The 21,098-nt window shown below is 48.6% G+C and overlaps 1 protein-coding gene and 1 pseudogene across 2 annotated transcripts in view; both read left to right on the top strand.

Annotated features, from left to right (window-relative positions):
• LOC115463701 overlaps positions 1-21,098 on the top strand; it is a 750,344-nt pseudogene that overhangs the window by 382,553 nt on the left and 346,693 nt on the right.
• The window catches only part of LOC115463714 (zinc finger protein 398-like), a 338,371-nt gene continuing 325,059 nt past the window's right edge, over positions 7,787-21,098 (top strand). Inside the window, exons 1-2 of one of the 2 annotated variants that reach the window (XR_003941063.1) lie at positions 7,787-8,044; positions 20,474-20,513. Coding sequence is in view for 1 of the 2 variants with exons in the window: in XM_030194435.1 (XP_030050295.1) it covers positions 8,021-8,044 (24 nt within the window). In the remaining variant the exon portion in view is untranslated. Of the gene's footprint in view, positions 8,045-20,473; positions 20,514-21,098 lie in introns of those variants that run through there. The other variant, XM_030194435.1, reaches the window with a different exon arrangement.

Genomic DNA, 21,098 nt, shown 5'->3' with positions numbered 1-21,098 from the left:
TCTGTTTGATTGCTGAACCCAAGTACTCTGTTGTTAATGTGGGAGGAGTTTCTTTGTTTTACCTCGATATAGATTCTGTTGTATCCGAACTGGAGATCCTAGATGTATTCCGTGGCCATCCCATCGACTTTGCTTTGGACATTATGCCATTTTTACAGTCTAAAAACTCTCATACTGTTGAACTTGCAGTCAACCAGGATTCACTCCAAATTGCTGATTACAAGCATTGCTCGTCTGAGGTGCCCGTTGTCAACGTCACCACTCATGTCGCCATTCCATTTCTCACCATATTGAGGATCGTCATGCTTGTCATTGTTTCTCTGTCGGCATGAGAAGTTTTGGCTCAACGCCACCTCATTCGCTGATCCTCATCCCCCATGGCCATGAGACTGAGAGACTTTGTGTAACTCTTTTGAGTGGCTATCATATATCAGTTTTCTTTCCATTATCATATTCTGTACTAATTTTGCTGATGCTTTTGCCATACATTATCTAGTATCATGATGATTCGATGTTGATTATAATTTCATGTGTTAAGACATAATTGCTAACATCCTAAGAGTGTTCAAGTATTAGTAGTTTGCTGTATTAGCATTTTTTGAAACTACGGTTGAACAATGCGTATGATTTTATGAAGTATTTGCTTCTAGTTATCATTGATAGAATGTTAGTATTGAGTTAATGACATTTAGTTTTTATGTCTTCAGTCTTGACTATGAGTCCTGATTTAACCCATCTAGTTGTATTGCTAGTTAGGTTGGAGAAGGCTTTTACTCCTTTGTAGTAAATTCCATCTCCAAGGGGGGAATCTGTAGGGATATTTCCCTGTGTATCTCGCCTTGCTGGTCTTAGCCTGTATAATCCTAATACATCAAGATGGAGTCTGCAACCTATGACCTGCACGTCAGTGAGCCAGCATATTCAGCTCTCTGCTAGTGGAAAAACACTGGCAGTCATGTAATATCCAAGGACATGCTGTGGGCAATCACCCCCACCTTTATCTCCCTGAGAAGCTGAATAGGGAGTGAGACATGGCTCCAACAAGCCGGGTGAGAAACAGAAATGCATACCAAGAAGTAACAGTTCCAAGGTCATGAACAACGGCCGTTTCTTGCTAAGGGAATGAGCTGGACAAGATCATGATCGGCCCCGGCTGGTCACCTGGGAAGAGGGGACTAGGAAAGCGGGAACAGAGAGAAGGGAGTTGTTCGGAATCCATGGAAGAAGTTGGAGCTGGCAAGAAGATGGGATAGACCTGCTAAGGTCCACAACCTTGCGAACTGCCTATCTGGAGAGTGTACCAGTTGGTTCAGCTGTACCCGCAAGGAGTGACTGACCCTGCTTGCTGCAGAGACCCTGTCCTATTTCTGAGGCTGTCAGGTCTCTCGGGGAAATGTGAGCCCTTGGGCCGCTGTCACGGAGGTGGCAGCAGCAGGCAAAACCACCCAACAGGAGACAGGCAACCCTAAGACGGGCTGAAGTAGACAGGGCTGGAGTGGCTGGGCTGGAGCTGAAGAGGAAAGTAACAAGGAATCCAGGAACAACGTCCTACAGCAGGGTTCAGGCTTGAGAAGCAGGATACAGGATACTCAATACAGGCTTCTCCCACAGGATTCGGGAAACTGGCAGAGCTTGACTGGATCCGGGTTCACCCAAACACTAGGCAGGCAGGGTGTCCATGGAAGCTTAGCTTGGCAGGAAAGAAGACACAGGAGCTACATACAAGCTAAGCTCAAGGGAATGGGAATGACAGATACGCTTGCCAGAGGAAGGGTTAGACTGGAGCTACAGTAGTTAACAGATAGAAAGGAGAGAAATGACTGCAGCATCAGCTGCTAACCAACCTCAGACAGGGAGCAGAGCCACTACACAGGGATAACAGAAAGGCTAGAAGCCCACAGAGAATAATATACACAGAAAAGCTGAAAGCCTACAGGTCAGAGAGATACACCCAGAAAGGCTAGAAGCCCACAGAAGGGCTGGAAACCCCCCGGCTGCAACAATACACTCAGAAGGCCTAGAAGGCCACAGATAAAAGTGAGATACACAGATAGACTGGAGGCCCTCAGAGCAATGGGCACAGAAGAGCTGGAAGCCCACAGAACAATAGACACAGAAGGGCTGAAAGCCCACAGAGCAATAATACCTGAGCAGGAAAGCAAGAAGCCCACAGGTAAGTAGTAGACTAGGCAGAAAGCCTACGAGCAATAATACCCTGAGCCAGAAGGCAAGGCCCACAGGTGATAGTAACTAGCAAAGCAGAAGGCTGGAAGCCCACAAGAAAAGACAAGGAAAGCTAACTGTGCAAACAGCACACTAACCTCGGGACCTAAGGCACTGCGGAGGCAGTGGTGTGCTGGTAAATTTTTAATAACAGGCTCTCTCCCCGGTCCACCTCAGCGCCCCCCCCCACCCGTCAACCACTGCGCCCCCCCCCCCCCCCCCCGTCCACCTCTGCGCCCCCCCAAAATTGCAGAGCTGGCTATAGCGGGGGAGGGGGGCAATGCATTACTCTCTCCAGGAAAAAAAATTAAATGATCCCAGGTTCCAATCTAATTCATGTTTAATGTGGGAAAAAATGCCATAAATAAGTAAATAAATATAAACTTTTAATGTTGAGCACCTGATTCTCAAAGTGAACATATTCCAAACACTATAATGAAAATAAAATTATTTTTTTCTACCTTTGTTGTCTGGTGACTGTTTTTCTGATCATGCTGGCCCAGTATCCGATTCTGCTGCTATCTGTCCTCTTAACTCCGTTTCCAGGGCTTCCTTTCCATTTATTTCTTTCCTCCTTTCTTCTTCATTTCTGGTCCTCAGCTTCTGCCTATTTTCTTCATCCATGTGCAGTTTTTCTCCTCTCTTCCTTTTCCCTCAACTCATCTCCTTCCTCACTCTTCTCTCCCCTCCATCCATGTCCAGCATTTCTTCTCTCTCCCCTCCTCTCCCCTGCCCTGCATGCACCCATGTCCAGCAGTGACCCTCCTCTCCCCTGCCCTGCATGCATCCATACCCAGCGACCCTCCTCTGCCCTGCCCTGCATGCACCCAGATGTCTAGCAGTGACCCTCCTCTCCCCTGCATGCACCCATGTGCAGCAGTGACCCTCCTTTCCCCTGCCCTGCATGAACCCATGTCCAGCAGTGTACCCTCCTCTCCCCTGCCCTGCATGCACCCATGTCCAGCAGTGACCCTCCTCTCCCCTGCCCTGCATGCACCCATACCCAGCGACCCTCCTCTGCACTGCCCTGCATGCACCCAGATGTCCAGCAGTGACCCTTCTCTCCCCTGCATGCACCCATGTCCAGCAGTGTACCCTCCTATCCCCTGCATGCACCCATGTCCAGCAGTGTACCCTCCTCTCCCCTGCCCTGCATGCACCCATGTCCAGCGACCCCCTCCATCCACCCATGCCCAGCAGTGACTCTCTTTTCCCCCCTGCCACCCCCTCCCGAGTTGTTTTATGAAATTCTTCTTCTCCTCCCTCCCTCCCGATCCCTCACCGCGCGGCCGCTTGTTTTTTAAATTCTTCGCTTCCAGCGCCGAGTCGCCGACTGTCCTGAGTCCTCCCTTGCCGATTCGCGCTTCAAAATGGTCGCCGAGACTTCAGCCGAAGTCTCGCGAGGCCGCCTCGGGAAGTCTCGGTGGCCATTTTGAAAGCGCAAATCGGCAAGGGAGGACTCAGGACAGTCGGCGACTCGGTGCTGGAAGCGAAGAATTTAAAAAACAAGCGGGCGGTGAGGCGGATCCGGAGGGAGGGAGGAGAGCCAGAGCCGGCTTGCTATTTGCAACATCCAGCTCGCAAGCCAGAAGAAAATTTAACAACCAGCTCTTGCGAGCCGGTGCGAGCCGGCTCCAGCACACCACTGTGCGGAGGCATTGGCAATGCAAAGGCACTGAAGACTAGAACACCAGTTCCTTAAGAAGGCCCTGACAGATGAGGTCACCCCTTCAGGCCACAGGCATGGAGCATACAGAAGCCCAGAGAGACCTAACCCACACGGGTGTAGTTTAGTGAGGTAATTAGTGTCAGGCTGGAAGCAGCCAGCCCACCCAGCCTGAGACAGAGTTACCTCAGGAACAGCCCACTGAAGTACAGAGCAGTGGCGTAGCTACGTGGGGCCTGAGGGGGCCGGGGCCCCCGCAGATTCACCCCAGGACCCCCCTCCCGGCGAACCCGCCCCCCGCCGCCGCCTACCTTTACTTTTGCTGGCGGGGGATCCCACTCCCCGCCAGCCGACGTCTTCTCAGTCCTTCCTGCACTTCAATTTGTTTGCTGACGTCCTGCACGTAATTGTACGTGCAGGACGTCAGACTCAGAGAACAGTTCTGTTCTCTGAGTCTGACGTCCTGCACGTACAACGTGCAGGACGTCAGCAAACAAATTGAAGAGCGGGAAGCGACTAAGAAGAAGACGTCGGCTGGCGGGGAGTGGGATCCCCCGCCAGCAAAAGTAAAGGTAGGCTGCAGCGGCGGCGGGTTCGCGGCGGGAGGGGGGGCGGCAATGTCGGCGGTGGGGGGGCGGCGCCGGGGGGAGGGCTAAAATGTGCCCCCTCCCCCCGGGCTCTGGACCCCTCTCCCACGGAAGGCTGGCTACGCCCCTGGTACAGAGAGGCCCAATACACACAAGTGTAGAGTAGTGAAGCCATTAGAGCAGCCAGCCCACAGAGACAGAGATAGAGCTAACTCAGGAACAGTATACTGAAGCACAGAGAGGTTAAACCCACACAGGTGCAGTATACTGAGGCAATCAGCGCCATGCGGATGACTATTCAGGTGTTAGAGCTGCTGGGCTTTGTAATAAATTACCCGAAGTCCCATCTCATTCCACTTCAGAAATTGGAATTCATAGGAGCTCTGTTGTGCACGCAGACAGCTTGTGCTTATCTTCCCGAGCCCAGAGCGGACAACCTTCTGTCTCTGGTCTCCAGAGTACAAGCGTCTCAACAGATCACAGCTCGGCAGATGTTGAGACTTCTGCGGCACATGGCCTCCACGGTTCACGTGACTCCCATGGCACGCTTACACATGAGAGCTGCTCAATGGACCCTAGCTTCCCAGTGGTCTCAGGCCGCGGGGAATCTAGAGGATGTGATCCAGTTGTCCACCGACTTTAGGAATTCTCTTCATTGGTGGACAATTCGATCCAATCTGGTCTTGGGACGCCCATTCCAAATTCCTCAGCCACAAAAAGTGCTGACGACGGATGCATCCCTCCTGGGGTGGGGAGCTCATGTAGATGGGCTTCATACTCAAGGAGCTTGGTCCCTTCAGGAGAGGTATCTTCAGATCAACGTCCTGGAGTTACGAGCTGTCTGGAACGCGCTGAAGGCTTTCAGAGATCAGCTATCCAACCAAATTATTCTGATTCAGACAATCAGGTTGCAATGTATTACATAAACAAGTAAGGGGGTACCGGATCTCGCCCTCTGTTTCAGGAGGCCGTTCAGATGTGGCTTTGGGCTCGTCAACACGGAATGTGTCTCCAAGCCACTTATCTGGCCGGTGTAAACAACAGTCTGGCCGACAGATTGAGCAGGAAAATGCAGCCTCACGAGTGGTCATTGAACTTGACTATTGTCAAAAGGATCTTTCGAGTGTGGGGCACCCCCTCGATAGATCTTTTCGCCACTCAGACCAATCACAAAGTCCCTCTGTTCTGTTCCAGACTGCAAGCCCACGACAGACTAGCATCAGATGCCTTCCTCCTACATTGGGGGGAGGGCCTCCTGTATGTGTATCCTCCCATACCTTTGGTGGGGAAGACTTTGCTGAAACTCAAGCAAGACTGCGGAATCATGATTCTGATTGCTCCTTTCTGGCCACGTCAGATATGATTTCCCCTTCTTCTGGAGTTGTCCTCCGAAGATCCGTGGAGATTGGACTGTTTTCCAACTCTCATTACTCAGAACGAGGGGCGCTTCTGCATCCCAACCTCCAGTCTCTGGCTCTCATGGCCTGGATGTTGAGAGCGTAGACTTTGCCTCTTCGTGTCTTTCTAAGAGTGTCTCCCGAATCTTGCTTGCTTCCAGGAAAGATTCCACTAAGAAGTGTTATGCTTTTAAATGGAAGAGGTTTGCCATCTGGTGTGACAGCAAGGCCCTGAATCCTCGTTCTTGTCCTATACAGACCTTGCTTGAATACCTTCTGCACTTGTCGGAGTCTGGTCTTAAAACCAACTCGGTTAAAGTCCATCTTAGTGCGATCAGTGCTTATCATCATCATGTAGAAGGTCAGCCTATCTCTGGACAGCCTTTAGTAGTTCGCTTTATGAGAGATTTGTTTTTGACAAAGACCCCTGTCAAACCTCCTCCAGTGTCATGGGATCTCAATGTCGTCCTCACCCAGCTGATGTCAGCTCCTTTCGAGCCACTGGATTCCTGCCATCTGAAGTACTTGACCTGGAAGGTCATTTTCTTGGTGGCTGTTACTTCAGCTCGTAGGGTCAGTGAGCTTCAGGCTCTTGTGGTTCATGCACCTTATCTTACTTTTCACCATGACAGAGTAGCCCTCCGCACGCACCCTAAGTTCTTACCGAAGGTGGTGTTGGAGTTCCATCTGAACCAGTCAATTGTCTTGCCAACATTCTTTCCCCCTCCTCATGCAAGCCCTGGCGAAAGCAAGCTGCACACTTTGGACTGTAAAAGAGCATTGGCCTGTTACGTGGAGCGGACAAGTCCCCTCAGACAGTCCGCCCAGTTGTTTATTTCTGTTAAACCCAACAAGAGGGGAGTTGCTGTCGGGAAACGCACCATATCTAATTGGTTAGCAGATTGCATTTCCTTCACTTATGCCCAGGCTAGGCTAGCTTTGGAGGGCCATGTCACGGCTCATAATGTTAGAGCCATGGCTGCGTCAGTGGCTCATCTAAGGTCAGCCACTATTGAAGAGATTTGCAAAGCTGCGATGTGGTCATCAATCCACACATTCACATCTCACTACTACCTTCAGCAGCATAGTCGACGCGACAGTCGATTTGGGCAGTCGGTGTTACAGAGTCTGTTTGGGGTTTAGAATCCAACTCCAACCCTCCTAGGCCCATTTTTATTCTGTTCCAGACTGCACTCTCAGTTAGATGTTTCTTGTTTCAGGTCAATCTAAGTTATGTCCTCGCAGTTACGAGGTCCAATTGACCATTGTTTGTTGTGTTGAGTGAGCCTGGGGGCTAGGGATACCCCACATGTAAGAATATCAGCCTGCTTGTCTTCGGAGAAAGAGTAGTTACTTACCTGTAGCAGGTGTTCTCCGAAGACAGCAGGCTGCATATTCTCACAATCCTCCCTCCTCCCCTTAGGAGTTGTATTCTTTTTGCTATTGGATTCAACTGAAGAACATGTCCTCGCGGCGGGCGGGAAGTCGTGCGCATGCATGCGCAGTGTGGTCACCCGCGCTACAGGGCACAGTTGCAGAGACTTTTAGATTTTGCTAGAAATCCTCCGGGGCCGACGTGACGTCACCCACATGCGAGAATATGCAGCCTGCTGTCTTCGGAGAACACCTGCTACAGGTAAGTAACTACTCTTTATCTGCAGCAGGCCCCATAGGAATAAAATGGGCTCTGCTGCAGTCACATAACTCCAGCTAAGCTTCAGTAAAAGACCCCCAAAATGACCAATCAGGTCTCTGATCTGTTTCTTCCTGTGTGGGACCTGCCATCTGTACAGATCCACCTTAAGGAGGTGGGCCGCTTCAGGATGACCTCGCCATAGGGGGGCGGAGTCAAGAGCTTTAATTGGGAGAGCTCAGCAGTAGCTTTGTTTTCTCTTCCTGTGTGGCCTCAGAACTGCAAAGAGCTGAACAGATTCTGAAGTGCAGACTTTTATTTCTTTGTCTCCTGTGACTGGAAATCCTTGCAAGCCCCAGTCCCAGATATTCAGAAGGGAGAAGGACTTTATCTGAGACTATCAGGAATCAGCCCAACCTCCTCTAGTCTTACTCATCTTTGCAGAAAAAGGGAAATCTCCAGTCTTAATCCATCCCAACACCCGCTCCAGATTTAGAGGGAAAACAGGAGGGAAATGTCTGTCTTGCTGTCTGATCAGGTAAGAAAGTTTTCTCTCTCCTCTTGTACAGAGTTCCAGCACTAAAAGAAAAATATTTCCCTGTGCTTCCTTTCAGCCTTCCCATCTTTTCCCTTGTTGGGGCCAGATGCATAAAGGTCCCTGTAAAGAATCGCTGTGTAACTCCACCTCTGTAAAAATTACCAATTTGGAAATACAGAGGGATTCCTAAAGGAGTGGAGGAGTGGCCTAGTGGTTAGGGTGGTGGACTCTGGTCCTGGGGAACTGAGGAACTGAGTTGGATTCTCACTTCAGGCACAGGCAGCTCCTTGTGACTCTGGGCAAGTCACTTAACCCTCCATTGCCCCATGTAAGCCGCATTGAGCCTGCCATGAGTGGGAAAGCGCGGGGTACAAATGTAAAAAAAATAAATAAAGCGAATCGCATGCAAATAAGCTAGTCGCTGCTTGTGATCAGCTTATTTGCATGCAATAGGGGGGACGCCAACCCTCCCCCCAACAAAATGCCTGGACTCCCCCCGCATCCCTAGACAACATTCCCCAGTGGTCTGGTGGACCCCGGAAACCTCCGCCTCCTGAGCCCCTCTGACAAAATTCCCTGGTGCCCGGATCCTCCCGACACCTCCTTACACCCCACCCCCAGCCAAAGTTCCTGGTGGTCCAATAAACCCTGGTACTTCTCCCCCCTCGACAAAATTCCCTGGTGGTCTGGTGGACCCCCCCCCCCTTCCACACCCTGGCAAATGATCCTGGTGGTCCCCTTCCCTTGTACCCCTTCTCTTCCTTTCTAACTTGGGGCCCCGATGCATTCAAAATAGCAGCACTCAGCCCGGTGTATTTTGGGATGCACTGGGAGGGGCTAAACTCCATATAAGGAGTTCTCCTTATCTGGTGTTTAGCCTTGCACACTGCATCCCAGAATGCACTAGACAGAGGCTGAGTACTGTCATTTTAAAAGCGGTGGGGTCTGAAGTGGGAGGGAGGAGGTATCGCTCCTGCCCAATATTTTTAAGGTACCAGGGGGTCACTAGACCACCAGAATCACTTGCAGGGGGTCGAGAGGTGCGGGGCATCCAGGGTCCACTGGACCACCAGGGAATTTTGTTGGGGGGGGGGGGTCGGGAGGTGCACAGGGGGAGATCGGGTGGTGGTCCACCATGGATTTGATCTGTGCATCTTGTTTGCATGCGATCCCCTTTGTGTGTTGGTCGCTGTTTGCGAGTCGGTAGTAGTTAGCGAGGCAGCCGTATTTTACAGCAACCTTTATGCATCATGCTCCTAGTGGTGTTAATAAAAGTCTTAGGGGCTGATGCACAAAAGTCCTCAGAAAGAACCGCTGCTATTTCCATCTTCGTAAAAGTAGCAAGTGATACTTAAAAGAAATCACGTGCAAATGAGCTGCATGGACTTCTAATGTGGAGTGCCTAGGGCATGCATGGAGCAGCAACCCGGTATGTGTTGATGCCTTGTGCATGCCCAGAACTTCTCCCCCACCTCCCAAAACACACAGGAGCCAGCAAAAAAATTATGGATGTGCCTCGTTTTCATATACGCATACAAGCTACGTGTATGAAAGCCATGTGTAGCTTTTTTTTTCAAAACTTTTTTGTTCCAGGCCGCCACAGCTCCACCATCCCCTGCCTCACGATCCAAAAATCATTCCTCTGAACTTTTACCGGCCAAAGATTGAGCCGCTAGCTGGGATCCAGACCTTTAGCCACTTTCACCCATCTGATCCAATCGGAGGCTGTGGCTTGTCTTTCAGTTCCCAGGCAACTATTCTGCTGGGCTTTTCCCCAGCCGCCAGACTACCTTAGAACCGGACCTCACTGTCCCTCTTTCTCTTCTCAAAGATGCACCTTCACTCAGCCACCTTTGATAAGTACTTTACCATATTGGGACAGACCTAAGGTTCATCAACCCCAATAATCTGTTTCCAACAGTGGCCAATCCAGGTCACAAGTACTTGGCAAGATCCCAGAAAAGTAAAACAGATTTATGCAGTTTATCCTGGGAATAAGCAGTGGATTTTCACAGTCCATCCTGATAATGGTGTATGGACTTTTCTTTCAGGAAATTATCCAAACCTTTTTTAAACCCGCTAAGTTAACTGCTTTTCCATATCATCATGCTGATCAATCCATAGACTGGTGGGTTGTGTCCATCTACCAGCAGGTGGAGATAGAGAGCAATCCTTTTGCCTCCCTATATGTGGTCATGTGCTGCCGGAAACTCCTCAGTATCTTCTCTATCTCAGCAGGTGGTGGTCACACACAGCAGCAGCTCTGGCTAGGTCTCCAAGCCTAATCTTTAGGTTTTGTTGAGTACCTGGGGTTGAGGGCTCTTCTTGAGCAAGTGCAAACCTGGTGGTGCCAGATCCCTCCTTTTCTCCCCCTTCCCGCTGGCTCCGTTTAAAAAAAAAAAAAAAATTTGGACGTCCTTTTTATCAGAAATACTAAAGATTCCAGAACAAGCATACCCTCCGATTTCTAAAATTTATTATTTGCCTCCATATAAAATTGAGAAACAAAAGGGTGTAGTGGACCAACCAGAACAAAGACCTGATGCTTCATTCGACATGCTGAATTTAACACAAGAACTTCAAAAAGAAGAAATGACAACGATTCCTGCAACATTGATTGTCTCCTTTGTGTTAGAACCCGACCGTGATTGGGTTCTTAAACAATTTTTTCGCCATAGAGATGATCTCTTTATGAATACAAAAATTAGAATATTTCCGGATATAGCCAGAGTTACACAAAGGAGACGTCAAGCGTTTCTGAAACTCCGTCCAAGGGTCTTACAGTTAGGAGGTTTATTCTGGTTAAACTTTCCATGTAAATGCGTGATTAAAGTTAGTTCAGTCAAATATATTTTTTATGATGCATGTCAGCTGAATAATTTTCTTGATTCTAAGTTAGCGGCTAGTCCTAGTCAGCAATTCCAGGCTTTGTCTACATCTACTCCGTAAAAAGGAATATAAGGCATGTTATGTTCTCTTCCTTTTTTTTCTTGATCTTGTATTCATGAAAAAATTATTTTCCTGGAATTGTACCTTGTTTTTTTTTTCCCAAATTGTGGACTTGAAATGGATGAGATTAAGTAGTTTTCTTATATATTGATTTTCCTATGAAAAATATGTATACTTTTCTCCATTTTTTCATTTACAAGTGTTCTTGTAATAATCTGTTAAAACTTATAAATAAAATAATAAAAAAAAAAAAAAAAAAGGGCGTTTATTTCAACGTTTATATCAGCGTTTATTGCAGCTGCTCACTGGGACACCAGTTCGTTACAGCTCGGAGCGAGAAGCAGGTAATTTTTACCTTTTGTAGCGGGCAGGGGGTTCCCCGATCGGTCTCCACGTGGCCTATGGCGTCGGAGGGCGAGGGCGCGAAGAATCGCTCCCCGGACCGCGTGTGCGCATCTAGCGGGGATGCGGGGGTTTCAAAACCTGAATCGCCTTTTTTGGGCGTCAGTTTGGAGGCCGGTCAGTGTCCCGGTTCTTCTTCTGGTGCGGCGGCTTTTCCCGCCATAAACGCCCATCCCCCGCTGCTCGCCGGCTACTCTGCTCTGATGGCTTCTTCTTGGGCCGCCGTTGAGGTGGGAGACGTTAATGCCATGGTCGCCCTTGATTCGGGCGACGGCAAAAAAGCGGCCAAAGTTAAGCGCCGTTCTTCCCGCGCGGCTCCTCGGAGTTTCGCGCCGGATGCCATTTTGGATGCGCAGCATGTTTCTCCCCCGCTCTTGAGAGCGCCGGTTGAGGGTGCGTCTAGGGCCGTGGCCCAGGCTGCAGAAGTGCACAGTCTGGGGGGTTTCTCCCCTGAGTTCATTTTGCTGCTGCATCAGGCTTTCCTTATGCAAAGCGCTGCCCCTGCTCCCTTGTCCGATAAAGGGGTTGAGGCCTCCGGAAGCAAACGCCCTCGGGTGGATTTCCAGGCCCTAGAGGACTCTGTCTCCTCTGATGTAGATGAGGGCAGCGTATCTGAATTCTCCCAACGGTCCTTTGCGGATTCCTTGGAGGAGACTAATTCCCGCTCGGATGGAGCGGATGACCCCTCTGCAGCGCGGATCTTTCACTCAGAGGATTTGCCCAACCTGTTAGTGCAGGCCATGAGCATTTTGAAAATTTCCTCTCCGGAGGACGTCTCTCCCTCAGCCCGACTAGAACCTTCCACGTGCATGAGGCCATGCACACCTTGATTTCAGCTCAATGGGATGTCCCAGAAGCGAGCCTCAAAGTGGCTAGGGCTATGTCCCGCCTCTATCCTCTGCCTGAAGGTGAACGGGAGGCCTTTCTTTGGCCTACCGTGGATTCTTTAATCACTGCGGTGACTAAGAAAACACCGTTGCCGGTGGAAGGTGGCACGGCCCTAAAGGACGCCCAAGACAGAAGATTGGAGGCAGCTTTAAGGTCGTCCTTCGAGGCGGCTGCTTTAAGTTTGCAGGCCTCAGTTTGCGGCTCCTATGTGGCCAGGGCGTGCCTGACGATTGTGCAGCGGGCTTCCCCCTCGGATCCTTCCTTGAGGGCTAATTGGCCGGCCCTGGAATCGGGCTTGGCTTATTTGGCAGACTTGCTGTATGAAGTCTTGAGAGCCTCGGCTAAAGGTATGGCTCAGACAGTCTCTGCACGGCGTTGGCTTTGGCTGAAGCATTGGTCTGCTGACCACGCCTCTAAGTCTCGCCTGGCTAAGTTGCCTTTTAAAGGCAAGCTGCTCCTTGGGGTCGAGCTGGACAAAATTGTGACCGATCTCGGCACGTCTAAGGGCAAGAGGTTACCAGAGGTCAGGGCTCGGGCCAGTGGTGCCCGCCCTGGTTACTCCAAAGGACGGTTTCAGGAAGCCCGTCGGTATCGCCCGGGCAAGTCGGGCTCCTCTGCCCCCTCTTCCTTCAAGAGGAACTTCTCCCCCAAGCAGCATTCCTTTCGCAGAGACCACCGTCCCGGAGGTGCGTCCTCCGGTCCTCCCCCAGGGTCTCGTACCCAATGACGGGGCCCTGGTCCATGGCCCAGAGCAGATTGGAGGACGCCTGTCCTCGTTCCTGGGCGAGTGGACCAGGGTAACTTCAGACGCTTGGGTGCTGGAAGTCATCAGAGACGGCTACAAGCTAGAGTTCTGCCGACCCTTAAGAGACGGGTTTGTGCACTCTCCCTGCAAGTCTCCGGTCAAAACTGTGGCAGTGCAGCAGACTTTGGACAATCTGATCCGCCTGGGTGCGGTCGTTTCGGTGCCAGAAGATCAGCTTGGCAAGGGACGTTACTCCATTTACTTTGTGGTACCAAAGAAAGGAGGTTCTGTACGGCCTATCCTCGACCTCAAAGGGGTCAATCGGGCCTTGAAAGTTCGGCACTTCCGAATGGAGACTCTCCGCTCTGTTATAGCGGCAGTGAAGTTCCTGGCATCCTTGGACATCAAGGAAGCTTACTTGCATATTCCCATCTGGCCTCCTCATCAACGCTTTCTGCGTTTTGCAGTCCTGGGCCGACACTTCCAGTTCAGAGCCCTCCCGTTCGGGTTGGCTACTGCTCCGCGGACCTTCTCCAAAGTAGTGGTGGTCATCACGGCCTTCCTGCGAAAGGAAGGAGTACAAGTCCATCCTTATCTGGACGACTGGTTGATCCGAGCCCCCTCTTATGCAGAGTGCGGCAGAGCTGTAGACCGGGTGATTGCTCTTTTGAGCTCCCTGGGGTGGATCATCAACTGGGAGAAAAGCCAGCTGCGCCCGACTCAGTCCCTGGAGTATCTGGGAGTTCGTTTTGACACCCAAGTGGGCAGAGTGTTCCTGCCAGTCAATCGGATTGTCAAGCTTCAGGCTCAGGTGGACCAGTTCCTATTAGCCTCTCCTCTTCGGGCTTGGGACTATGTGGAGCTGTTGGGCTCTATGACGGCCACGATGGAAGTAGTGCCCTGGGCCAGGGCTCATATGAGACCACTACAACTCTCTCTGCTGCAGCGCTGGACTCCAGTGTCGGAGGATTACGCTGTGTGCCTTCCCGTGGACCCAGCGGTGCGCAAGGCGCTGAGCTGGTGGCTGAGGACAGAAAAGTTGTCCGCAGGAATGCCTCTTTTGACCCCAGAGTGGGTTGTCGTCATGACGGACGCCTCTTTGACGGGCTGGGGAGCCCACTGCTTGGGAAGGACAGCGCAGGTGCTCTGGTCTCCTGCAGAGGCAAAGTGGTCTATCAACCTCCTGGAACTCAGAGCCATTCGATTGGCGCTTTTGGAGTTTCTCCCGGTACTGGCGTTGAAGCCAGTACGGGTCCTGTCGGACAATGCCACGGCTGTGGCCTATGTCAATCGTCAGGGAGGTACCAAGAGCGCCCCTCTAGCCAAGGAGGCCATGAATCTATGCCAGTGGGAGGAAGCGAACCTGGAACAGCTGTCGGCGGCCCACATTGCCGGAGTCATGAATGTCAAGGCGGACTTTCTCAGTCGCCATACCTTGGATCCCGAAGAGTGGCAGCTATCTGCTCAGGCGTTCTTGGACATCACAAAGCGCTGGGGCCAGCCGAGCCTAGATCTGATGGCGTCATCGGCCAATTGCCAAGTGCCGCGCTTTTTCAGCAGAGGACGGGACCCTCGATCTCTGGGAGTAGATGCTCTTCTCCAACAGTGGCCGACACAGGAGCTTCTCTATGTGTTCCCGCCCTGGCCCATGTTGGGCAGGGTGCTAGGCCAGGTGGCAAAGCATCCGGGCCGGATAATCCTGGTGGGTCCGGACTGGCCCAGACGTCCCTGGTATGCGGACTTGATCAGGCTCTCAGTGGACGGCCCTCTGCAGCTGTCAGCGGAGTGGGGCCTGTTGCATCAGGGTCCCGTGGTGATGGAGGATCCCTCCCCCTTTGGTCTTTCGGCCTGGCTATTGAGCGGCAGTGTCTGAGGAAGAAGGGCTTCTCAGACAAGGTCATCGCCACTATGCTGAGAGCGAGGAAGCGCTCTACTTGTACTGCTTACGCCAGAGTTTGGCGTACCTTTGCATCGTGGTGTGAGGCAGGCTCACTTTCTCCCTTCACTGCTCCAATTTCTTCAGTGTTGGCGTTCCTGCAAGAAGGTCTGGAGAAAGGCCTGTCGCTCAGTTCCCTTAAAGTCCAGGTAGCGGCTCTGGCTTGCTTCAGGGGTCGCCTGAAGGGTGCTTCCCTGGCCTCGCAGCCAGATGTGGTGCACTTTCTCAAGGGAGTTAATCACCTACGCCCTCCTCTGCGCTCGGTGGTGCCTGCGTGGAATCTCAATTTGGTGCTAAGAGCCTTGCAGAAGCCACCTTTTGAACCCTTGTCGAGGGCATCTCTGAAAGACCTGACGTTGAAAGCAGTCTTTTTGGTGGCTATCACTTCAGCCAGACGAGTTTCCGAGCTCCAGGCGCTATCATGTCGGGAACCCTTCCTGCAGTTCACTGAGGCAGGAGTGTCTATTCGCACGGTGCCTTCCTTCCTGCCCAAGATTGTTTCTCGCTTCCATGTGAATCAGCAGCTCTGCCTACCCTCCTTTCGTAGGGAGGACTATCCAGAGGAGTACTCTGCTCTCAAATATCTAGATGTGAATCACAAACTCAATCTAGGTCCAAACTCTATAATTGGTTGCATGTATTATACTACAAATTACTCTCTAGTAACCGTTTAACATTTTAAAAAATTCTTTATTAATAAATCAATATAATCTTCCTAAAATTAAATCCATTCCCTTAACCCATAGTTACACCAAACCAATCCATACACACTCACATTCACCAACACATTTAAAATTGCACACAATTCTCCAAAATACTATTACAATACAACATTAAATAACATATATCTGACGATATTTTGCATCAATATTATTACTCCACATACTGATGATTTTGATTCATTGAAAGTGATTTGAAGAAAGGTTGCTCTGGTGGGAGACTTCAGAGCACTGGATTGACAAGTGACTAAAAGAACTATGATCACATATTGATGCAAAATATCGCCAGATATATGTTATTTAATGTTGTATTGTAATAGTATTTTGGAGAAGTGTGTGCAATTTTAAATGTGTTGGTGAATGTGAGTGTGTATGGATTGGTTTGGTGTAACTATGGGTTAAGGGAATGGATTTAATTTTAGGAAGATTATATTGATTTATTAATAAAGAATTTTTTAAAATGTTAAACGGTTACTAGGAAATATCTAGATGTGAGACGAGTCATCATCAGATACTTGGAAGTGACCAATGATTTCCAGAAGTCGGATCATCTGTTTGTGCTGTTCGCAGGTCCTTGTAAGGGTCTGCAAGCTGCCAAGCCTACAGTAGCACGATGGGTCAAGGAAACCATTGCAGCGGCTTATGTGGCCGCGGGGAAGATGCCGCCTATCCAGCTGAAGGCTCACTCCACCAGAGCGCAGGCGGCCTCGATGGCAGAGGCCGGGTCCGTCTCTTTGGAAGAGATTTGCAAGGCGGCAACTTGGGCATCGGCTCATACCTTCTCCAGGCATTACCGCTTGACTGTGGCTGCTCGGGCGGAGGCCCGGTTTGGAGCTTCGGTGTTGCGGTCAGGGATTTCTATGTTCTGCCCTGGGTGAGTACTGCTTTGGTACATCCCACCAGTCTATGGATTGATCAGCATGATGATATGGAAGGTAAAATTATGTATAATCATACCTGATAATTTTCTTTCCATTAATCATAGCTGATCAATCCATAGCCCCTCCCAGATATCTGTACTGTTTATATTTTGGTTGCATTTCAGGTTCAAGTTTAGTCTTCAGTTCCTGTTCAGGAGGACTTTGTGTTCAAATTTTTTCAATTGGATTCTTCAGGAGTTGAGACGATTTTGTGTTACAGTGAGCTGCTGCATTCCTCTCCCCTCCGTTTTACGGGGCTGGATTGAGACCTAAATTCTGCCGGCGCTCCCTCCCGCTTCGTGCGGCTGTAGGGCAGCTTTGTACCCCTTCCGCTTCGGCGGTGTTAGGGTCAGTCAGCTCCTCCCGCGGTTGCGGTTGCAGGATAAGCCAGATCCCCCCGCATCGGCGGGTGTGGTGTCCCTCCCCCGCTCCGCGGGGATGAGCTGGACGGATTCCCCTCCCCCACTTGTGTGGGGATGAGCTGGGTTAATCCCCCTCCCCCGTTTCGGCGGTGGTGAGCTGGGCAGAGTGTCCCTTTGTGGGTGTAATTCTCTAAGAGCTGAGTCCTGCGGATGGAGCTTTGATATCGACATACTGAGGAGTTTCCGGCAGCACATGACCACGTATAGGGAGGCAAAAGGATTGCTCTCTATCTCTACCTGCTGGTAGATGGACACAACCCACCAGTCTATGGATTGATCAGCTATGATTAATGGAAAGAAAATTATCAGGTATGATACATAATTTTACCTTGCCACATTCTCTGGCAATGAAGTCCAGAGTTTTATTACACATTGAGTGAAGAAATATTTTCTCCAGTTTGTTTTAAATTTACTACTTAGTGGCTTCATTGCGTTCCTCCTAGTCCTGTGTGGCTGCCGAGCTGCAAAGAGCAGGAAAGATTCTGCAGAGCAGACTTTTATTTGTCTCCTGCGACTGGAAATCCTTGCAAGCCCCAATGCCAGATATAAAGAGGGAATTTATCTGAGACCTTCAGGGATCTGCCCAGCCTTCTCTAGTCTTACTCATCTTTACAGAAACAGGGAAATCTCTAGCCTTAATCCAAGAGTAAACAAGCGATTTACTACTATTCTTTCCACTCAACTCAGTAATTTATAGACCATAATATCTCCCCTCAACCGTCTCTTCTCCAAGCTGAAGATCCCTAGCTACTTTAGCCTTTCCTCATAGGGAAGTCGTCCCAGCCCTTTATCATTTTCGTTGCTACTAATTGGATTTCTGCAAGGTACTTGTGGCCTTGATTGGCTACTACTGGAAGCAGGATACTGGGCAAGATGGACCAATGGTCTGACCGAGTTTGGCTATCCTATGTTTTCTAATTCTGCTATATCTTTTTTCAGATGTGGTGACCATAATTGCAGACAGTATTTGAGGCGCGGTCACACCATGGAGCAATACAAAGGCATTATAACATTCTTATTTTGATTTCTATTCCTTTCCTTACATTCTATTTGCTTTCTTTCTTGCCACAGCACAGTGAGCAAAGGGTTTCAAAGTATCATCAACGATGATACCTAGATCGTTTTCCTGAGCGATGACCCCTAATGTGGAACCTTATATCACATAGCTATAGTTTGTGTTCCTCTTTCCCACATGCCTCACTTTGCACTTGCTCACATTAAACCTCATCTACCATTTTGATAGCCCAATCTCCCACTCGTAAGTTCCTCTTGCAATTTTTCACAATCCTCTTCTGATTTAAGAACTTTGAATAACTTTGTCTCATCAACAAATTGAATTACCTCATTAGTTATTCCCATCTCTAGATCATTTATAAATATGTTAAAAAGCAGCATTCCCAACACAGACTCCTGGGGAATCCCATTATCTACCCTTCTCCATTGAGAGCACTGACCATTTAACCCTACTCTGTTTGCTATCTTTTAAAAAGTTTTTCATCCACAACAGGACATTGCCTTCTATCCCATGACTTTCCAATTACTTGGTACAATGAGGTACTTTGTCAAATGCCTTTTGAAAATCCAGATACACGATATCGACCAACTCACCCTTTATCCAGATGTCTATTCACCCCTTCAAAGAAATGTAGTAGATTGGTGAGGCAAGATTTCCCTTGACTAAATGCATGTTGGCTTTGTTTCAGTAATCCATGCTTTTGTATTTGCTCTGTTCCGATCCTGGGGGTGGGGGTAGGGGGGTCTATCTCTCTCCCTCTCCTGGAGCTCACTTCTCAGTTGCTGCTTAGATAACCTACAACTAGTGGGAATCACTGTTATCAGGCCAGCACAGGATTGCCCCTTTCCTCACAGATCCTGGCAGAAAGACCAGGTTTCTCTCAATACAGCCTGCCCACTAGGACTGGCCCTTCCCATATCCACGAAGAGAAGAAAAGTAAAAGGATCCATAGACCTTCCACAAAGAAAATCAAGAAAAGCACCCAAACACAAGTAGAGAAGCAAGTGTTGCAAAGAGGTCTTTCGTTCGCACCTACTTCTAAATATGACCCATTCCAGACTAGAATCAGTTTATTTAAATTTCAGAGGAAATTACCACTTTTTCTCCACAACAACTAATTCATATCAAGATTTTTCAGTTATGACGAGGAATTCCAAGTGGATACCCCCAGTAACATTGGCCCGGTGATTCAAGCTTTCCACAAAGTAGTTCTTAGAGACATCACTAAACTTGAAACATTAAGAAGAGATATCCTTTTCATAACTTTACCAGAGGAAAATATGGCCTTACATACTCTGTCTTCAAATACTGATATCGTCATCAAACCAGCCGACAAAGGCAGGGGTATTGTAGTAATGGACCATGAAGCCTATATAAATGAAATTATGAGGCAATTGGAAGAAACATCCTTCTGTTTACAACTTGACGGTGATCCAACAGAAAGTTTACAGAAAGAGATAAAAGAAATATTAGAATATGCTAATAAAATGAGCTATTTAACTACTAAAGAACATCATTATTTGCTCACAGCATGTCCCACCATTCCAACTATATACATATTACCTAACATCCATAAATCCATTACTAATCCCCTGGATAGGCTATTCACATGCACACTGTTTCTTTGCAGTAGTGTTTTGTGTCACCTATTTCTTTACCCTCCTGCACACATTCAGTTTTACTTCCATTGTGTATTTTTAATCCTATTCGTAGACATCTCTGTTTTTGTATTTTTATGTACTTTTAGCTGGTTTAGATTAATTGTTAAGTGATGCTTCTTATATTATTATTTTTTTATATTTATTACTTTTTATATTTTGTCTTATGCTATGCTATGCTTTTTATTTGAGGACCAATGACAAAGGCCTTCATGCCAAAACACAGCTCGTGTCCGGTATCATCTATATGCTGCATAGATGGACTGTCACGCTTGCTACATTTGAAGAATTAAACCTTTTTATTGAACCATTCTCTATTGGTCTAATTGGAACTTTTACTTGGTGACGTCCACTTTTGTTTGGGTTCTCATATTTTGTGAAAGGTTTGTTTTCCTTTTTTTCTTTCCATTAATATTTTGTTGGCATTTATATTGTGGATTTTTGTTTTTTCTATAATTATTGTATTGCATGGTTCCCTCTTTTTGTGGTGTTTGTATTATTTTTTACATAAAGAACTATTCACCTGTCACTTCTTTTCTGGTCCACATTTGCTGATTACTATTGCTCCTCCTTCCAACAGCTGAATTAGCTAACATGAGATTTCCGCTGTATCACTAGGGACCAGGAAACCTATCCAAAACAGTAGATATCTGGAGAACAGAGCTCTCTTCCTCTATTACTATAATCTACAGGAGATCTCACCTCACTGATGGAGGTCTATTACTCAAACATGATCATGAAAAATTGACTGATGGTGTCCTGTTTGGGGTTCCAGGCATCAGTCATATTCAAGGATGTTGCTGCTTATTTCTTGGACGTGGAGTGGAACATTCTGGGAGAATGGCAGAAGGAGCTTTACAAGAAGGTCATCAAGGAGATTCATGACATCCTCATGTCACGTGGTAAATATGTCTTTTCTATCATCTACCACACAGGCAGATTATGAAATCATTGTTGGAAAACTTACCGGTACTAGATACCGTGGGCACCTTAAACTAAAGACTTTGTACAAGAGCAGCTGGACTCAGTCTCCCTTTTCTATACATGGAGGGGCATTTTCAATATGACATCTACGTCCAACTGTGGACATTTTGTTCAAAATGTCCAAAACCGAAATAGCAAATATAGGCATTTTCAAAAAAGCAAACGTCTTTTGTTTTCTGAAAATACTGTTTGTAGCAAGGTTTTGTGCTGTATGTGTTTATCTTTTTAGGCCATTTTTGTAAAATACTGTCCCAAGTGAAAAGCATAAAAAAATCAAGCCATTGGGATGTAGGCCAGCATGTTTAATGGCCTGGTCCCCCAGACTTCCTAGGAGAGCAGTGGGGCACCCTAGGGGGCACTGCAGTGGACTTCATATAAATGCTCCCAGGTATACATTTCACCGTGACTCACTTATC

The sequence above is a fragment of the Microcaecilia unicolor genome, chromosome 2 (assembly GCF_901765095.1).
Source record: "Microcaecilia unicolor chromosome 2, aMicUni1.1, whole genome shotgun sequence".
NCBI lineage: Eukaryota > Metazoa > Chordata > Amphibia > Gymnophiona > Siphonopidae > Microcaecilia > Microcaecilia unicolor.
This window is presented reverse-complemented; position numbering and strand designations above follow the sequence as displayed.